This window comes from Carlito syrichta, unplaced genomic scaffold, assembly GCF_000164805.1.
Source record: "Carlito syrichta isolate Samal-C Ts95f unplaced genomic scaffold, Tarsius_syrichta-2.0.1 Scaffold316302, whole genome shotgun sequence".
Lineage (NCBI taxonomy): Eukaryota > Metazoa > Chordata > Mammalia > Primates > Tarsiidae > Carlito > Carlito syrichta.
The window spans coordinates 1,634,525-1,655,265 of NW_007260398.1; the positions used below are offsets into that span (position 1 = coordinate 1,634,525).

The following is a 20,741-nucleotide window of genomic DNA, read 5'->3' on the forward strand; positions in this document are numbered from 1 at the left end:
ATGGCAGATGCCAGACAGAGTGAAAAAGAATTTTTTATCTATGGGGTTGTAGTTTTTCATTTTGTTGTAACTTCACATAAAAATGAATCATTAAAATGAGCTTATTTTGGGTCTTGGAGATTTTTTTTTTTTTTTTGATGTTACCATTATTCTGGATTTTTAAAAAAATTTTATTTTAGAGATGTGGCATAAAAGTAAGGATTACTACACAAGTAGGCTTCATGCAGGTGAAGTTTGGGCCTCCAGTGGGTCCTCATTTCTCCTGGTTGGGACCAGGTACCCTTTATGTTATGGGGTTGGAGATTTTATAATTAATACTGGCAAACAGTGGTGACTTGGGGCTTAGGTCACCTATCTACTTTCATTGGATTTAATCAAGACAATAGTATCACTCCAGCATTCAGCAATTAAATTATCTTTGAAATGATATGGGCTTAGGTTTTAGACATCACAGAAGAGGATTAATACAAATTTCAGAAAGTCAATTTTGAAGCAAATTGAGAGAGAGATTGAAGAACAGCAAGACTTATGAAAGAAAACATATCTTGCATATATGGAGATGTATGTCAGCCTAAAATAGTTAAAATGTTATAAATCTATCTTGAATTAACTTAAGGGAAAGCAGTTAGAATATTGTGCACCCATGAAAATTAATTAAATTTTTCTTTTAGTATCAAATAGCGTAATACTGGAAGTGAGATGTGCTTAATTTAGATTAGGTGATTACATAACATTTATTTCTGGATTTTCACAAGTTGAAGGGGAGAACATACATTTAGTTCTCTAGTAGAAATGAAGTTCTTTTGGTATCATAAGTTACTTATCAATTGAGACTGTGAAGTCACAAGCCAATGAGGACTAATATGTGAATGAGAAACCTCAAAGGAAAAAGTAAAGATGTTGCAGGAAATGAAGCTATTGAGTCATTCAAAGATGCACGCTTAGATACCAAAGTTGTAAGTACTATGTAGAAACTGTCTAGAGAGAAGCTACAGATCTGGTTGAGCCTGTACCACTCAGATAATATTGCAAAGCAGAACTGGTGAACCCTGTGATATTTCTTAGATGAGATATCAAACTGACATTCAAACTATCAGACACTAGCAGTGTAAGAGCACATTTGGAAATGAAATGCTCCATAAATTGAAAAAATTTCCAAAATATTATTTTATTATTTAGCATCTAATAAACACTGTTGCTATGGATTGACAGTGGCCATTCAGGTGTAATTTAAGTAAATTAAGTAATTTACTTCACACAATTAATTTTTAATAATAGACAAATGAATTCCATCATAGAAAATATTCAGTGAGCTAATGAAAAACTGATATGATATAAAAGTAGAGTCTCACGGTGATTAAGTTTATGTCCAACTTTTGCAGAATCATAAGTTTGGAACGTTGACTCCAATTTCATTGTCTTGACACATAATTACACTGTAGCATCTTCAAGTAATCAATATTTGTCCTATTTTTTAAAACTTTCATTTTGAAATAATTTCAAACTTATATAAAGTTACAAGAATAGTACAAAGAACACCCACAGTCTTCATCCAGATTGATCAATTGTTAACATTTTGCTCCACTTGCTTTATTCTCTATTCATGTACATATATTATTATTGTCTTATATTTTAAGCCTAGAGGAAGAGCCATTGTTGTAGGTTGGGTTCCCCAGGAAACAGACTCTCAGACTCAGATTTGTATATGGGAGATCCATCATGAAACACTCTTAGAAACAGTATCTACGAGGAGAGGGGCAGGATGGGGCCAAGGGAGAAAAGGAACTGTAGTGTAGTTGCGAGAGAGGACTCAGGGGATCCTTGTAGGAGCTTTGAAGCTGGAATGACTCTTCACAGTTGTCCTGCCTCAAAGCAAGTCATTGGATGTAGAATCCTTTAGGGAGGGGACATGACCTTGAGCAAAGAGGCTCTCTTCAACTGTCAGGAGCTCACAGAAGAGGACTCAGCTGAGAGCCCACCTCCCAGCCACCTGGGAGGTATACCACAGTATTCACTACAGACACAGCCTCTAGGTTTCTGCTTTATTGCTCTGCTTCTATTTACCTCTGAGAAATGCTTCAAAAGGACAGGAGATAGTGTACAGATACTATAAATTTTCTTGGTGTGAATTTTCAGTTTAGTGGGAAAAATTATTTTTAAAAAAGGTGAAAAGAGAAGAAAAAGAACAAAAAAGATGTTTAAGTAGATTTCAAAAATTAAGTTTGAAACAAGTAGACAAAAAGTGAAAAAGAAACAATTTTTATTGCTGGAGATGTTTAAAAGGGAGTTAGGACAATTTTATTTCAGCATTTTGCTAATAATAGCATATAAAATTTGAGACAATACCTGTAGGTCTCACTTAAGAATAATGGGAAACAGGAAAATTCACAAACTAAGTTAGATGCTCAGCGCTAGGGACAAAGAGAAATAAACAGTTACTACAAAAACAAGTTTTAATATTCAGTGGCTGACTCCTTAGTTAAGATAGCAAGTGAAACTGTAACACAGATTTCCCATCACTCAATACTTAATGAGATTTTTTTTAAATGTCAAAACTAATAAAAAATTTTACAACAGAAATCCAACATGGACATAGATATAACTAAAATTAATTTCTTTAAAAAAAAGAATAAAAATAACTGGCAGCCAAGAAAAGAAACAAGATCTAGGACATCCCTTCTCCCCCAAAAGCCATGCTGTTGAGTTAACAAGATCCTGAGAGTTCTTATCAACATACACTTGTATGGAAAAAGGGAACTGAATAGACAATGCTTTCCCCCATTATGCCTGAGGAAAGGTGGAAATAGCCAGAGTGGGGGGGGAAAAGGTGTAATACAGTAAAAGCAAATAAAGATGTAAGGATGCTGACACTGTAATGGAAGTGAAAGTCATAGTTTGACACTGAATTAATTGGTGAATTATCTGATGCTCGAGGGTATCTCCCCTGCCCTGTGGGAATAGGCTATATATTCCAACTAGGTGGAATGAGCAGGATCTTGTACAAAGAACTCAAGAAAAAGAGCAGCATCCAGGTAGTCTAAAGAAGATTGTGTATGGCTCAGCTGAGATCTCCTAAGCCTCCTTGCTATAGAAAACTGGATAAAATAAGAAAAGCCACCATTGCTTTGTTAAACTCTGGTGTGTCCACATGGCTCTTCTGAGTTATGGCTGCCATGTTTCTTAGCTTTAGCTCTCTCCCCTACCGTGGGGAGTTGAATCTCCTCTCTCTCTCTCTAATTTACTTTTTTTTTTTTTTTGAGTTGGAGTCTGACTCCATCGCCCAGGCTGGAGTGCAGTGGAACACTCTTGGCCACCCCAGCGTCGACCTGCTGGACCCCAGTGATTCTTCTGCCTCAGCCTTCCGAGTAGACGGAACCACAGGTGCGCGCTATGATGCCCAAGTAATTTTTTGGTCTATAGTAGAGATGAGGTCTTGCCAAGTTGCCCAGGTTGTTCTCGAACCAATGGGTGCAGGCAATCCCCTCATCTCGGTCTCTCAAAGCACTGGGATTATAGGCTTGAACCACTATGCCCAGCCCCCCAAATTATATCTTATAACAACTCTATGATACAGACTATATCATCCCCATTTTACAGAAGATGAAATTGGGACACAAAGGCTTAAATAACATGTCCAAGATTGTATAATCAGTAAGGATTCAAATCCAGGCAATATGACCTGAGATCTTAACCATTATTCTCTGCTGACTTCAAGACAGACTGCCTAGTCAGAGCTGCCTAAGCATCAGCAAGATGTGAAGAAATAACCTGGCAACTAAACAAACATATTCCCATAGAAAAAAGGGAAAAAAGAAGTAGAGTAGGGAGGAGCAAGGAAAAAAAAAGAAAAGAAAAGAAGATGGCATGCAAGTAAAATAAAGATCCTAAACGTAGAAGAAAATGCAGCTCAAGAAAAAGAAGAAAAATCCCTCACAATATGGCATTAGTTTTTGAAATTATGGTAAGTTATATCTTTCATAAAATTCATTTTATAATTATTTGTTGCTACTATATAATAATACAAAACTGAGCATTTTAAGTAATGTTTCTTGGCCTTACATGTTTCCTCTGTTTTTCTAAGGCATACTTTCCATACCTCTTTCTTGTTTTTCTGTTGAGCTGCCCCTTTCTCAATGATTTGTAGGAATTCTTTATATATTCTGGATACAAATCCTTTGTCCATTATATGTGTTGGAAAGCCCTCCCCTTTTGTGAGTTGTTTTTTTTCCACTTTCTCTATGATTTTTTAAATCTCAAAATCTACTACAAAACTATAATAATCAAAACAGGGTGGTAACTGGCACAAAAACAGACAAGCCAATGAAACAGAATAGAGAACACAGAAATAAATCCACACATTTATGGCCAACTGATCACCAACAAAGGTGCCAAGAACACATAATGGGGAAAAGATAGTCTCTTTAATAAATAGTGCAGAACACTGGATATCCACATACAGAAGAATGCTATTGGAACCTTGTCTCACCCAATATAAATAATAAAACTCAAAATAATAAAAAACTCAAATGTAAAACTTAAAACTAAAATACTAAAAGAAAAAAAAGAAAAGTTTCTTGACATTGCTGTGGGCAATGGATTTTTGTATATGACCCTAAATATGCAGGCAACATAAGAAAAATTTTATATTTATTATGGTTTTATTAGTTTTCTGTTGTTGCTATAACAAATTACCACAAACTTAGTGGCCTAAAACAACATCCATTTATTAGTTCATAGTTCTGTAGGTCAAAAGTCCAGGCAAGTGGATTGGGTTCTCTGTATTTCAATGTACAAAACATATTCTCCTAAATTTTCTTTTAACATTTTAAAATTTTGTTTTTTTAACCTTTAAGTCCTTAATTCATCCAGAATTTGTGTATAAGGTAGAAACCTAATTTCATTTTTTTCGATATGAAATAAGAAATTGCCCCAGTATTATTTATTGGGCAGTTCATCTTTTCTCCATCAATCTAAAGTGCCATCTCTGTCACTTAGTAAGATTCCATGGGTCTCTTTTCTAGGCTTATAGTTTGTTCCATTAGTCCATACACCCTCCCCGCTTGCATCAACCATACTGTCATGATTACCAGCTTTAGTCTTGTTATTTAGAAAAGCAAACCCTCAGCTTTATTCTTATTTAGGAATATTTTGGATATTCTTGGCTTTTTGCTTCTTCCAGATAAATTTTGGGCTCAGTCCATCAGATTCAATGTTAAAATTTTTTTTTCTGAAGCTTACTTTAATATCAAAAACATGAAAAAGCAGAAGGTAAACAGAATCGCCTGATTTCAATGAAAGTATTAAAATGCTGATCATTATTCATAGGTTTTTGTCTTTTTTAAATCAATCATTTAGTAAAGTTCAGAATAACTGGAGTAGATGTAACTATTTAGATTTCAAATATAAGACGCTCATAGTTTTTACAGAGGTGTTTTTCTTCTTTGAAGCTTTAGCTTTTCAAAGCTGCCACTCAGTAAAGCAACTGTGAATGAACAAGGTTACTCTGGAAATAACACAAAAATATGTCAAAGAAAGATTCAATATTGAAACCAGTTAACTACATCAATGAGAATGTTTAAAATTATTTTTGGATTTTGATTGCTATTGCACAGAATCAGTGATTTTCAACTGGGAGTGATTTGGGTCCCTAGGGGACATTTGACAATGTCTGCAGACATTTTTTATTTTCACCACAGGAAGGGATGTGTCCTAAAAGCATTCAGCCAGAGATGGTGCTAAACATCCTACAATACACAGCCCCCACAACAAAGAATTATCTGGCTCAAAATATCAACAGTACCAAGGTTGAGAAAACCTTCACTTTGTAGAGAATTGACATACTTATACTATTGAGTATTTTGATAATCATAAAATATCTTTCCATTTATATAGGTCTTTAACATATTTCAATTAAGCATTATACTTCTTTTTTTTTTTTTTTTTTGAGTTGGAGTCTCAGTCTGTCGCCCAGATTGAAGTGCAGTGGCCGCTCCCGGCCACCGCAGCCTCGACCTGCTAGGCTCCAGTGATCCTTCTGCCCCAGCCTCCCAAGTAGCTGGAATTACAGGCGCGCGCTACCACACCCAGCTAATTTTCTGTTTTATTGTAGAGATGAGGTCTCACCAAGTTGCCCAAGCAGGTCTCGAACCCTTGGGCTCAGGCAATCCACTCACCTCAGCCTCCCAAGGCACGGGATTACAGGCTGAGCCACCGAGCCTGGCTTGCATTATATTTCTTAATGTACTTCTTTTGTAAAATTCATTCCTAAGTAGACCGAGATTTTTAGTTATTATCAACGGTATCTCTAAAAACAATTTACTGTTTGTTGCTGACATACAGAATATAACTTGATTTTATATTTTGATATTATAGTCAGCCATTTTGCTAAGACTTTTATTTTAATATGTCTGTAGATCTGCCCGGGCTTGATGGCTCAGCCTGTAATCCCAGCACTTTGGAAGGTCGAGGTGAGTGGACTGCCTGAGCCTGCGGGTTTGAGATCAGCCCGAGCAACTTGGTGAGACCTCGTCTCTACAATAAATCAAAAATTATCTGAGTGTGGTAGCGTACACCTGTGGTTCCGGCTACTTGGAAGGCTGAGGTGGAAGGACTGCCAGAGCCCAGCAGGTCAATGCTGGGGTGGCCGTGAGTATGCCACTGCACTCCAGTCTGAGTGACAGAGTGAGACTCCAACTCAAAGAGAAAAAAAAGTCTGTACATCTTTTCAAGTTTTCTGTATGAAAATCCTGTCATCTGTTACTTCCATTTCAATACTTACATTTCTAATTTCTCTTGTTTTCCTGTGATGGCTAGGACCTCTAGTCAAAGCTAAATTAGGAAGGAGAATTGGAACCCTTTTCTTCTACTTGATGCTAAAAGAAATATCCACATTCAAATGCATGAAAATTTTTTATTTATATTTTTTCTTGAATTCAAATTTAATGGCATTTTGGTCAGAAAAAGTGGCCTAGTGATACGAATTTTTTGAACTTTAAAGACTTCCTTTATAACAATATCAATGATAAAATCCATATTTTAAAAAATACTTTATGTACTTCACCTATCAATATTTGAAAGAGATGTTTTAAAACTATCTACTATGTACGCATTAAATTACCAACATCAGGCCGGGCTTGGTGGCTCAGACTGTAATCCCAGGTCTTTGGGAGGTTGAGGCGAGTGGAATCCCTGAGCCTGTGGGTTTGAGACCAGCCCAGGCAACTTGGCAAGACCTCATCTCTACAATTAAAAAAAAAGTAGCTGGGCATGGTAGCACACACCTGTAGTTCCAGCTACTTGGAAGGCTGAGGCCAGAGCCCAGCAGGTCGATGCTGGGATGGCTGTGAGTGTGCCACGGCACTCCAGCCTAGGCAACAGAGTGAGACTCCAACTCAAACAAAAAAAAAGGAATAGAAGTGGTGATGTGTATTTAACACCTTCTTTAAAGTAGACCTCTTTTTCCCTTGCTAATTCACCACAAAAAAAGCGAGGCGCAGCTGTTTCAGCTCTAGGTCCTAAAGCCTGGAAATCAGATTTCTAACAATGCATTCAATTTTACATTTCACTATAACTAAATAACTTAGAGACATCTTTAAATTCCTTCTGATGGAAATTTACCTGTGTGATACCATCACTTGCCTCCATTTTCTCTAACACAAATGTTAGAGTCATTTTCAATTCATCTCTTTCTTCTTCAATACATCATCCACTTACCCCATTGCCTCTCTGTAGTCTATCTTTTATCACCGTTCCCTTATTTCTGTAACCCTAGAGGAGGTCCTGGATGCCTGGATTGAAACAACCATCTCTTACAAAACTTCCTTGAATCATGTTTCCTTCATTTCTACACAAAGCAATAAGAATTATCTTCCACCAACAGCTGTTTTCAGTAATAAGAAAGCTAAGTTCTGTGACTAAGCTAAACATCCCTTCTGTTCTCCAAGGCCTCCAATGGTTCCTAGTTGCTAGTAGTATAAAATTCAAATTTCCAAATACTATTAGACCCTTTATGAATTGCTCTGAGTATTCTCAATTATGCACCCATATTTTTCTATATTCAAATTTATATTTTTCATTCCATTTAATCAGACAACTGTATATTATCATGCTCAAACCATTTCTTATTTGTATTCTTTGCCACTGTGGCAGAGTCTATTTGTGGTCCCCAGTATTTATCACCCCATCTTCCTCAACAATAGACTCTAACTTTCATCTGGGCACAGGGCTGCCCAGTATAAAGACTGTATTTCACAACTTCCCTTGCAGTTAGGAGTGTCCATGTGACTAAGTATTAAACAATAATGTATAAGCCCACTATGTTACAAGCAGCTTTTAATAAGTGTGCTCAAAGGGAAGAAACATTCATATATTCAATCTCTCTTCCTTCCTACTGGCTAGAATGCAGATGTGATGGCTAGGGCTCAAGCAGCTACAAATCATGCAGTGGAAGTGCATCATGAAGTGGAACCTAAATGCTGAGTTTAATGGAACAACAAGACTCAGAAGAAAGAGCCCTAGACCCAACATTGTAGAGAACCATATAAGTTCTAGAATGCCTACAAAGGATTATTTTATAAGACAAATAAATTCATATTATGTTTAAGCCACTAGCATTTTTGTGGCTTCTACTATCATCACTTGTGGATGCCTCTAATTCTAAGTGATCTACCATCTCCAAGTTTTCATTTGCTACTTTTTCTGTAGAATGTATTCCCAATTTATTTTCTTATTTTCCCCACTCTAACCCCTAAACTGTTGATTTTCTTTCTTGCTTTAAAATACAGCTTCAGATTCAAATGCCTCCATGGAATTAGTTTGTCCAAGTTTACTTAATCCAATTACTCTTTTTTGAACAATGCACATCTATATATCTAGTATGTATTCATATAGTGGATAAAAATAATGTAACAGATTTGTAAAATTTACTACAGATTTTACATCCAAACATTCACTGATCACTACTCACATTTTTTTTTTTTTTTTTTTTTTGAGTTGGAGTCTCACTCTGTTGCCCAAGCTGGAGTGCCGTGGCACACTCATGGCCACTCCAGGGTCAACCTGCTGAGCTCCAGCGATCCTTCCGCCTCAGCCTTCCAAGTAGCCAGAACTACAGGCACATGCAACAATGCTCAGCTAATTTTTTTATTTATTGTAGAGACGAGGTGTCGCCAAGTTGCCCGGGCTAGTCTCAAACCTGCGGGCTCGGGTAGTTCACTCGCCTCAGCTTCCCAAAGTGCTGGGATTACAGACTGAGCCACCGAGCCTGGCCCACTACTCACATTCTTACTATAGATTTCCTTCATTGATGTCATCCTTGACCAAAACTCTTTTGGAACATCTTTTGAGAAACAGAGTTGAAAGCTCACAGTACAACACAAAATACAGCCTCTAAGAGAGCAATCCAATTTGCTTAACATGCCTACAACAGTGTCTGGCATATAGTAAACAGGTACTCAATATGTTTGTGGTATTTTTAAAAATTGTAGCAAAACGTCATTTGAAGGTGGATTGATTTTTCAAAAATAGCCAAAAGTCATTTAGAGCTCAGTGTAGTGAATAAATGAATAAGATATGTCATGAAGCTGGAGAATATCATTTTAGGTTAAAAAACACAAGCTGTGACTATAAACTAGTTTCTTATATGAATTGTAAAATCAGAGTTGAGTTACTTCTGTATTGATTTAGAAACTCATTTCTTAAGCTTAGAATTAACCATGCCAAGTTTGCTCCCTTTTCAGAGCATTTGCCCCTGCTATTTTCTCTGCCTAATATATAGGCACACCTTGGAGATACTGGAGGTTCATTCCAGACCATCACAATAAAGCAAATATTGCAGCAAAGCAAGTCACACAGTTTTTAGTTTCCCAGTGCATAGAAAAGTTGTTTACACTATACTACAGTCTATTAAGTGTGTAACAGCAGTTTGTCTAAAAAACACAATGTAAAAAATGTAAAAAACCCTTAACTTAAAAACACTTTATTGCTAAAAAATGCTAACAATCATCTGAGGCTTCAGGAAGTCGTAATCTTTTTGCTGGTGAAGGGTCTTGCCTCCATGTTGATGGCTGTTGGCTGTTCAGGGAGGTAGATGCTGAAAGTTGGGGTGGCGGTGGTAATTTCTTAAAATGAAACAACAGTGAAGTTTGCCATATTGGCTGACTCCTCCTTTCACAAAAGCTTTCTCTGTAGTATGTGATGCTGTTTGATAGCATTTTACCCACAAGTAGAACTTCTTTCAAAGTTGGAGTCAATCCTCTTGAACCTTGCCACTGCATTACCAACTAAATTTATGTAACAGTCTAAATTCTTTGTTGGCATTTCAACAATGTTCACAGCCTTTTCACCAGGAGGAGATTTCATCTCAAGAAAACATTTTCTTCACTCATCCAAAAGAATCAACTCCTCATCTGTTTCAAGTTCGAGAAATTTCAATAATCCAGTCACATATTCAGGCTTCACTTCTATTTCTAGTTGTCTTGCTGTTGCCACCACATCTGCAGTGACTTCCTCTACTGAAGTCTTGAATCTCTCAAAGTCATCCACGATGGTTGGAATTAAATTCTTGTGAACTTCTTTTAATGCTGACATTTTGAACCCCTCCTATAAATTACAAATGTTCTTAATGACATCTAAAATGGTGAATCCTTTCCAGAAAGTTTTCAATTTACTTTGCCCAGATTCATCAAAGGAATCACTATCTATGGCAGCTATAGCCTTAAGAAATGTATTTCTTAAATAATAAGACTTGAGGCCAGATATGGTGGCTGACACCTTTAATACTAGCACTTTGGGAGACCGAGACAGGAGGATCACTTGAGCTCAGGAATTTGAAACCAGCCTGGGCAACATAGCAAGACCTCATCTCCACTAAAAAATAAAAACTAAAATAAATAAACTGGACATGGTGGCACACACCTGTAGTCCCAGCTACTTGGGAAGGGTGAGACAGAAGGATTGCCTGAGCCCAGGAGGTTGAAGCTGCAGTGAGCCATGATCATGCCACTGCACTCCAGCCTGGGTGACAGAATGAGACCCTGACTCAAAAAAACCAAAAAAGACTCAAAAGTCAAAATTGCTCCTTAATCCATGGGCTGCAGAGTGAATATTGTGTAAGCATGCATGAAAACAACATTATTCTCTTTGCATATCTCCATCACAGCCCTTTGGTGACTACGTGCATTGTCAGTGAGCAGTAATATTGTGAAAAAAATCTTAAGGGCCCCAGGATTTTCAGAATGGTAAATGAGCATTGGCTTTAATTACTAATTGAAAGTTACCAGCTGCATTAGCCCCTAACAAGTGTCACTTGTCCTTTGAAGTTCTAAAGCCAGGCATCGAGTTTTCCTCTAGCTATAAAAGTCCTAGATAGCATCTTCTTCCAATAGAAGATTGTTTTGTCTACACTGAAAATCTGTTGTTTAGTGTAGCCACCTTCATCAGTGATCTCTTAGCTAGATCCTCTAGATAATTTGCTACAGCTTCCACATCAGCACTTGTTGCTTCATCTTGCACTTTAATGATATGGTGATAACTGTTTTCCTTAAACCTCAAACTAACCTCTGCCAGCTTCAAAGATTTCTTCTACAGCTTTCTCACTTCTCTCAACCTTCACAGAATTGAAGATAGTTGAGTCTTGCTCTGGTTTAGATTTTGGCTTATGAGAATGTTGTGACTGGTTAGATTTATCCAGACTACTCAAACTTTCTCCATAATAGCATTAAGGCTGCTTTGTTTTCTTTATCATTCCTGTGTTCACTCAAGTGGCACTTTTAATTTCCTTCAAGAGCTTTACCTTCATATTCACAAGTTGGCTAACTGACACAAAAGGCCTAGATTTGGGCTTCTCTTGCTTTCAACATAAGCTTAATCATTTCTAGCTTTTGATTAACAAGTGAGATATGCCTGACTCTTCCTTTCACTTGAACGCTTGGAGGCCACTGTAGGGTTATTGACTGGCCTAATTTCAATATTGTTGTATCTCAGAGAATAGAAAGACCCACAAAAAAGGAAAGAGACAGAAGAATAGCTGGGAAGGGTCCTCTTCCAGGTTGCAGATTACTCTCTCACACAGCAGAAAGAGGTGAGAGAGCTTCAGGGTCTGGACACAAGCATCAAATATCAATTAAGTTCACTGATCATCTATGGGTGTGGTTTGTGGCATCCCAAAACAATCATAATAGTAACATCTAAGATCACTGATCACAAATCACCATGACAGATATAATAATGAAAATGTCTGAAATATTTTAAGAATTACCAAAATATGACACAAAGCCACAAAGTACGCACATGCTGTTAGAAAAATGCCACTAATAAACATGCTGGGTACAGTGTTGCCATAAACTTTCAATCTGTAAAAAATGCAATATCTGTGGGACACAATAAAATGTGGTATGCCTATATATGGATTGCTCCCTCACTTTACTCAGGTCTGCATTTATACCTTCACTTCTTCCAAAAGGCCTTCCCTCACTACATGACCTAAAATAAAGTCACCCCTATCACTTCACTCTGTCCCCTGACCCTGCTTTCCTTTCTTTATAGGACTTGTTAATATCTGACATATTTTATATCTATTGTTTATGTGGCAGACATATCTTAGTCCCTGTCATTAGAATGTTAGTTTCATGACAAAAGTAACTTTATTTTATTCCCTGCCGTGGCTCCAAATTTGTTGTAGCTACACCCAAATTTCAAATAATAAATACAATAATTATATGTTTACAATGAAAAAGGAAAGATTTGAGAAAAGAAATGGAAGAAGAAGAGCAAGAAGGTTAGCACAGAAGTAGCAAAAGGGGTGAAAAAACTCTGGATGAGTCATAACTGGTTATTTTACTCTGTTGCTCTGTTTGTAGTGTCAGTTTGAATTCAAGGCTTATATGAGAAAATTTCAGAATGAGCTGCTGTCTCTTTTGGAGATTTATTTAAAAAGAAATGGGTACCCTAAAGATATAAATTCCACCACTTTTAAAAGTATTTAGGTAGTATTTGCTACTATAAATTACAATGGCCACCTCTTTTAATGTATTTCTGTCTTCTCAATCTACAAGTACAAGTTGGGTGAACACTTAAAAACTCTTGACTAAGAGAAGTATTCCAATGATTTTTAGCACGATTAGTTTGTGTTGATATCACTATTAAATTTTCTCACTTAATTGACATTTGAAATTATCTATGCATATTGAATACCTGCGGTTCTTTTGAGATCTTAATAGATGTCTTAGTCAGTTTGGACTGCTATTCCAAGGAAGCACAGAATGGGTGGCTTATAAACAACAAAAATGTATTTCTCACAGTTCTGGAGGCTGAAAGTCCAAGATTAGGGTGCTAACATGGTTGGGACAGTTTCTGGAGAGGGTCCTCTTCCAGGTTGCAGACTACTCTCTCATACAGCAGAAAGAGGAGAGAAAGTTTCAGGGTCTGGAAGTATAAGGGCGCTAATCCCAACCACAAGGGTTCCACCCTCATGGCCAGTCACCTCTCAAAGGCCCTACCTCCAAAACACATTCACATTGGGGATTGGATTTCAACAAATGAATTTTAGATAGACACAAACATTCAGTTCATAACAATATACTTACATGACGAATCTAGGAGACAAGCCTCTGAAAATACTTGGTACTATGTTACTCCTACTGTACCCCTTACTTAAGGTACAAAGCTTAGTTCCTTTCAAGGGTCAGTTATCTAAGTCACATTTCATTAATGTTTTTGCTTCCTCAAACTCCCCATTCTTCATATACAACTTAACAATGGGGTTTGTACTGAAGAAGTTAAGACAAAATGACATTCTTTTAAGTTTCAGAAAATTTAGCAGAAAAGTTTTAGGCAAAGGAAAGAATATAAAATACTGTGCTGGATGACTTCTTGGAGCATTTTTAGGATGAGGTATACGTCAGGAAATTTCAATTTCTTGACATGTAGGATCAAATAGCAACCATGCACACATACCCAGACACTTAGTCTCAAAAAAACATTACTCCTTCACATTCCAGTTATGAATACAATCTTAAAATTGAATCAAAATGTTAAATAGGGTAGTCACTAGTTTAATGCCTTTTAAGCTCAAAAACATTTTATTTGAATCCAAGACAGTTGTATTCAGAAAACAGTCATAAAATTTCTACCAAATATCCTTACCTTTGTTCTCCACAGTATGAAGTCTAATATAGTAGTAGTAGCTCTAATATGGTATTAATAATTTAATACTAGAACCTAATGTTTCATATTTTTCATTGTTCTTAAATGATATCTAGGCCAATGTTCGTTATACGCACTCTTATTACGTAGCCTTGCAACCTTAAGAAGCTTATGCTTCTTGTCTGAAGCAGGAATTTCTGGTGTGGGGGCAGAAGCACATGCTGTTGGTGAGCTACCTGTACCAGGTAATTTTTTAGCAGATGTCACAGAGTAGGAGGTACGCTGTCTAGTCCGATATGCCACTTTTCTCTCATTATTCAGCAACTGCTCATCCATCAGCAATGTTATAACTTGCTTACACTTTTCCCGGATATAATAACCTGAAAAATACATTGAATTTGTTTAGAAAAGAAAATACAAAGTAGGGAAACAATTTTTATTTTACAGAAAATTATTTTTAAAATGAAATGTGAGCAGTGAAAAAGTCAGTAGCAAATAAAGAACTGTTGATAAATATTCTCCTTTTCCTATATTTTAAGAAGTAAATAATTAATATATGATGAAATTGTATCATATATTGGCATTACATTTTTCATTTTAGATACATTATTGGATTTTTATTTTAAAAGCAATAATACTCTGTAATAATTAAATAATATAGGCATACAAAAAAGAAGAATGAATTAGATCTAGATCACTGACCTACATGTATGACCCTAACACATGGCTAAAGTAACAAGCATAGCATGATTCAAAGCTATAATAAACCACTATATATGTGTATGGGGGTGGGGGAGAGAAGCAGAAAGAGAACTACACAGAGCTATGGTTTGAATGTGTCCCCTCCAGAATTCAGGTGTTGCAAATTTGATAGTATTAAGAGATGGAGCCTTTAAGAGGTGATTAGGCCCTGTGGACCCCTCCTTTATGAATGGAATAATGGCCCTCATAAAAGAAGTTTCACCAGCATTAGTCTCTCTCGCTTGCCTTCTGCCTTGTATCTTCTATCGTATGAGGACACAGCATTCTTCCCCTCCAGAGCATGCAGCATCAAGGCATCATCCTGGAAGCAGACAGCAGCCCTCACCAGACAACTAAACCTGTCAGTGCCTTGATCCTGGACTTCTCTAGCTTTCAAAACTATGAAATTAAATTTCTGTTCTTTAGAAATTACTCATTCTGTGGTATTTTGTTATAGCAGCACAAACGGACTAAGACAGGCAAACAGATTGTGTACTCACAACATTCTTAATATCTATTACCTTAGAGAGGGTATAATTGGGGTGGGACAAGAAAAGAGAGGGTTAGATAAACTCAATGAAGCAGAAATATTAGAGAAGTGAAAAAGGGCTGAAGCCAAGGACTGCTGGGCTCTTGATCTGGCAGCCCAGGGTTCAGCTTCTCAGGTGTTAGGGAACCACAGCTGGTCTCACTCTTTGATGTTAGAGGTGCTGCATTTGTGAAGGAAGACTGAGAAGAAAAGACAAAAACAAACAAACAAAAAAAAACCCTGCTGCCAATTGCTTCCTGAGCTATAACTTACTTGCAACTGTGAGTCTAAAAGCAGGAAGACACACATGCAACCTTAAGATTTGGAACTAAACTAAGCCACCTGCTGGCTCAGACCCTGTGTCTGTCCAAGGGTATGAGCTCTGAGCCACCTTGATGAGGCCTGTACTTGGAGGGCTTCTAGGAGAGCAGGGTAGAGAACTAAAAATCAACATAAAGGAAAAGTGAAAAGGAGTGGCTGTGGGAGGAACCTCCTACTCAAAATAAGGTAAAAATTAAAATTCTAAATACATTTTTTAAAATCTGATGTTAAAAAAGTCAATAAAATCAACAATTGAAACATAAAATCACTCCAAATGAAATCACTGTTTCTATAGGACCTTCCATAGACTTGATATCCTGTAAGATTTTAAAAATCCTCTAACAAAGATTTTTAAATAAATGACTAAGAAAGATTAAGACTCATATCCACAATAAGGAATATGAAATTATAAAACAAAATAAAGGTAGGCAGAAAAGAAACAAGAACAGATGGATATGAAAAGAACCAATTAAAAATCCTGGATATAAAAACTATAGTCATTGAGATTAAAAAAAAAAAAAACTGAACATCCAAGATAAACTCCAGACTTGAACAGCTCAAGACAGAATTGGTAACTGGAGAATAGTACTGAGGAATTCTTCCAAAATACAGCATAAGGAAGCAACAAAACTAAAAAAAGATTAATTTTAAAAGTCACAGAGGTCCAGGCATGATGGCTCACACCTGTAATCCCAGCGCTTTAGGAGGCCAAGGCAGGAGGATTGCTTGAGTCCAGAAGTTTAAGACCAAGCTAGGTAACATAGTGAGACCTTGTCTCTACAAAAGAAATAAAAACATTAGCGAGGCCAAGTGGTGTGCATCTGTAATCCTAGTTACTCAGTAGACTGAGACAGACGGATCACCTGAGCCCAAGAGGTGAAGAGCGCCTTAAGCCAGGATTCCACCACTGCACTCCATTCTCCATGACAGTGAGACCAACTCAAAAAAACAACAAAAAAGTCATAAAGGACAGATCATAGGCCTCAGTATTCATCTAGAAGTTTCAAAAGAAAAAATTTAAGATAATTGTAAAAAAGAAACCATTCACAGATAAGAGCTGAGAATTTTACAGAAAAAAACATGAATTCTCAAATCAAAGGTGATCTTCAAAGGACAAGCAAGATAAAAATAAATCTATGCCAGAGACACTGTAGAAAAATAGAAGAATATTTGGGATAGAGAACAAATCTTAAAAACTACCAATTCCTTCTTTGGGTTTATAACACACTTACTATTCAGTCAGCCCATCAGTCATTTAGTCAGCAAGTATTTAGTCCACATCTTCACCATAGAAAGTGAAGAAACTGAGATACAAATCAAGTAACCTCAGCCCTCCAAGCCCAGTGAACAACAACATGTGAGGCAATAATTATGACAGCGTAACAAGAACTACAATGAATGCGCAGAGAAGGTACTAGAGACAAGCAAAGGGATGACCACTGAACTCTACAGAACAGTAGAAAAGATCTTCCTTGTGAGTATTTGCACTGAGCTTTATTTGAACATGAATATATATTCCGGGAAATAAAATTAAGAAAAGTAAAAATCTATCAAGAACTAATGGTATTAGCTAACGTTGACAGATGACTTACTATGTGCCTAACTCTCAGACATCTCTCTAATCCTCATAACAATCCTCAGAGTTAATCGTTAAATCCATTCTACAAAAGAGAAAGCTAAGACTTAGTGTGATAAAGTCACTTTCTCCAAATCATAACGTTAATAAGCTAGAAAGCAGAGAATGGCTTTAATTTCTTTGACTGACCTTAGTATATCATTATAAGCTATTTTATTAGATGAAAACTTTAAGAAAGAATAATGATGTTGACACAGCACTGAAAAGGCTAAACTGGCTGCTCTTTTTGTTTACTGTAGTTTGTCATCCATGTGAGTACAATAAAGAGCACTGGGAAGACTAGTCAGCTGGGCAAAGGTCATATTTAAGTTTAAATAAATTCATGCCTTGCTTCTTGCTATCACGATTACCAATATGACTGTGTTTGCCAAAAAAGAACACAAGGCTATCTAAATACTCAACTATTTTAAATAAAAGTTTTTTGGTTTAAACTCACAATATGACTTCTAACTACAAGGCTTATGATGACCCAGGTCCTGTAACATATGCTTGTTAAAGGAAACTACTTGTTCATCAAAAATATTTCTTACAGGCAATTACATTTACTCACATAAGCTATATATTAACTCAGAAGCCTTGTGTTAATTAACCCACCAACAATGAGCATACCCATACTGCTCTGACTTATTAATCCACCACCATATATCAGGCGGGGTCTCTGATTTGAGAATTTTGACGAGTGCCAACAGTGGTAGGAAAAAAAACAAGTCTGATCCACTTGAAGCTAAATTTTTTACCTACCGTGCTTAGTTAGCCACTGCACCACACGAACTAGGACTGTCTGCTTCATGCACCTCATACCCAATCTCTTCCGTAAAAGTATTAATGCCTCCAAATTTTAGTTATTGGGCTTTATAGGCTTGTCATAGCTCATCAACATTTACAGTATTTTTTTAACCTTTTAATGTTTTCTTTTTCTTTTTCTTGATTCTGTCCAGATATCCTGACTCTATTCAATTCATTTTAGCTGCCCTGAAAAGGAAACCCTCAGTCATTTCTTCTTCCTTCCAGGGTTTGCTTTAGTCTAAACTTTTTCAGGGGCCAATATCAGATGTCTTCCCACCTACACTCAAAATACAACCTTCTTTTACCCAAAAAGATCTTAATAATTTAAAACTAGTATACTTATAAACATATTATGTCTTCCAGAGTATTTACCTTTTACATTTTAATGTATGTCTCTTAACCATGGCTTGAAAGGCTGAGTTCTTAGTCTGAGATAAACAAACCTTGGTGAGCAAATAGGCAGGTGACTAATATGAGCACACCGTTGAGTTTTAAAGGATACAACAAGAGAGGGAGCCTCCATGTCAATCAGCCATGAATACAAATGTAAAGCACCTCACTCCTAAATTAGGTGACTGATGACAGTGAAAAGCTGAAATGGCAGGCATGTCACCAGTGCATGCTACTTCTAGTAAAATAGCTAAACTTTTTAACATTGAAAATTTCTTTCTTTAAAATGTACCCCTTTTTTAGATGTGCACAGTGGCTCATGCCTGTAATATTTGGGAGGCAGAAGTAGGCGGATTGCCTGAGCCCAGGTATTTGAGACCAGCCTGGGCAACCTGGCTAGACCTCATCTCTACAATAAAAAAAAATAATTAGTCAGGTATGGTGGCACATACCTATGGTTCCAGCTACTTGGAAGGCCGAGGAGGAAGGATCGCCTGAGAGCCCAGCAGGTTGAGGCTGCAGTGGCCGTGATCATGCCACTGCACTCTAGCCTGGGTGACAGAGTGAGACTCTGACTCCAAAAAAAAAAAAAAGTACTCCTTTTTAAAAATGACACCTTTAATTTAAATTGAATGTGTGTATATATGAAATAGCTTATTTAAATGAAATTAACTGCAATTTCATGATTTACCTAATTGAGAATAAAATAGCACAAAATAAACCTATAATGCATTTCTTGGAATCTGAATTGGTTTTAAAAGAATATCATAATTTGTGTAAATAAATAATTTGATGATATTAAAAAGCTGTCACATTTGATTGGGTACGTTTCAGATAATTTTAATTAAGTTCATTTTATTAGTTCAGTGAAAACCCATTAGAATATTTAAAAGACTCAACTAGGGGAGGCTAATTATTATAATAATAGAATATGACTAAACAGTATTATGATACATGAGTTCTAATTGTATTCAGCCATTAATTAGTTGTGCAGCCTTACCTAAACAACTTAACCTCTCTGAGTTTCAGCTCCTCATCTCTGTATGAGAGATAATATATATCCTTCTTTCCTCATAAGATGCTTTAAGGATCAAATGAGATCATGTACATGGAAATGCTCTATTATTAAAATCTAACAATTCTCAAACAACTAGATATCATATGGATAAGAATAAACTCTACCTCTATCTCACAATATACACCAAAGTTATTTCTAGATGGATCACAGACCTAGTTAAAACTATGACATGTCTAGAAGAAAACATAGGAAAATATCTTCCTTGGGATAGGCAAGTTTCTCAGATGAGGTACAAAAAGCATTAGTCATAGAAGGAAACAATAAACTGAACTTCACCAAAATAACAAACTTTAAAAAAAAATTTTTTTTAACCCTATATTTTCTTACAAATGGATCTTGAGAACTTGTTTGGAGGTTTTAAAAGGGGAGGGTAAGGCTGGGCTCGGTGGTTCAGCCTGTAATTCCAGCACTTTGGGAGGCCGAAGTGAGTGGATTGCCTGAGCCCACGGGTTCAAGACCCGCTTGGGCAACTTGGCGAGACCTCATCTCTACAATAAATCAAAAATTAGCCGGGCGTGGTAGCTCGCGCCTGCAGTTCCGGCTACTTGGAAGGCTGAGGCGGAAGGATCGCCGGAGCCCAGCAGGTTGAGGCTGCGGTGGCCGGGAGCGAAGCCACTGCACTCCAGTCTGGGCGACAGAGTGAGACTCCAACTCCAAAATAAATAAATAAAAGGGGAGGGTAGCTACTTCTATAACCTTGACCAAAGAACAGTCCTCTTCTATCAGGGAAAGTCATTCTTTCAGACAAGTGTCCAACTTTGGGAGGGACACACATGGAGCAGTGAGAGAGGAAAAGGACACCTGCCTATCCAGCCAGATCAGACAAATCAACCCTCAATCAGTGAGGCATAAGATCACAGTCAGATCACTCTCATATCCAAAAACTTATACTCATCAAAAGACAACATTTAAAAACTGAAAAGACACGCTGCAGACTTTTTGCAGGAGGAGCAGTGGAGTTAGTAGAAAACATCTGTAATTCATCTATCTAACAAAGAACTCAAATACAGAATGTATAAAGAATTCCTAGAAATCAATAATTAAAATACAATAAAAATTTAAAACTGGCAAAATACTTGCACAGGCAAAAGATGTCTATATGGCCAAAACCCATATGA

At 36.8% G+C, this 20,741-nt stretch overlaps 1 protein-coding gene across 1 annotated transcript in view; it reads right to left on the reverse strand.

The window, feature by feature from the left end:
- The window catches only part of ENTHD1 (ENTH domain containing 1), a 127,700-nt gene that overhangs the window by 91,732 nt on the left and 15,227 nt on the right, over nt 1–20,741 (reverse strand). Inside the window, exon 2 of the mRNA XM_008074124.1 lies at nt 14,280–14,522. Coding sequence (XP_008072315.1) covers nt 14,280–14,522 — 243 coding nt within the window. The remainder of the gene's footprint in view (nt 1–14,279; nt 14,523–20,741) is intronic.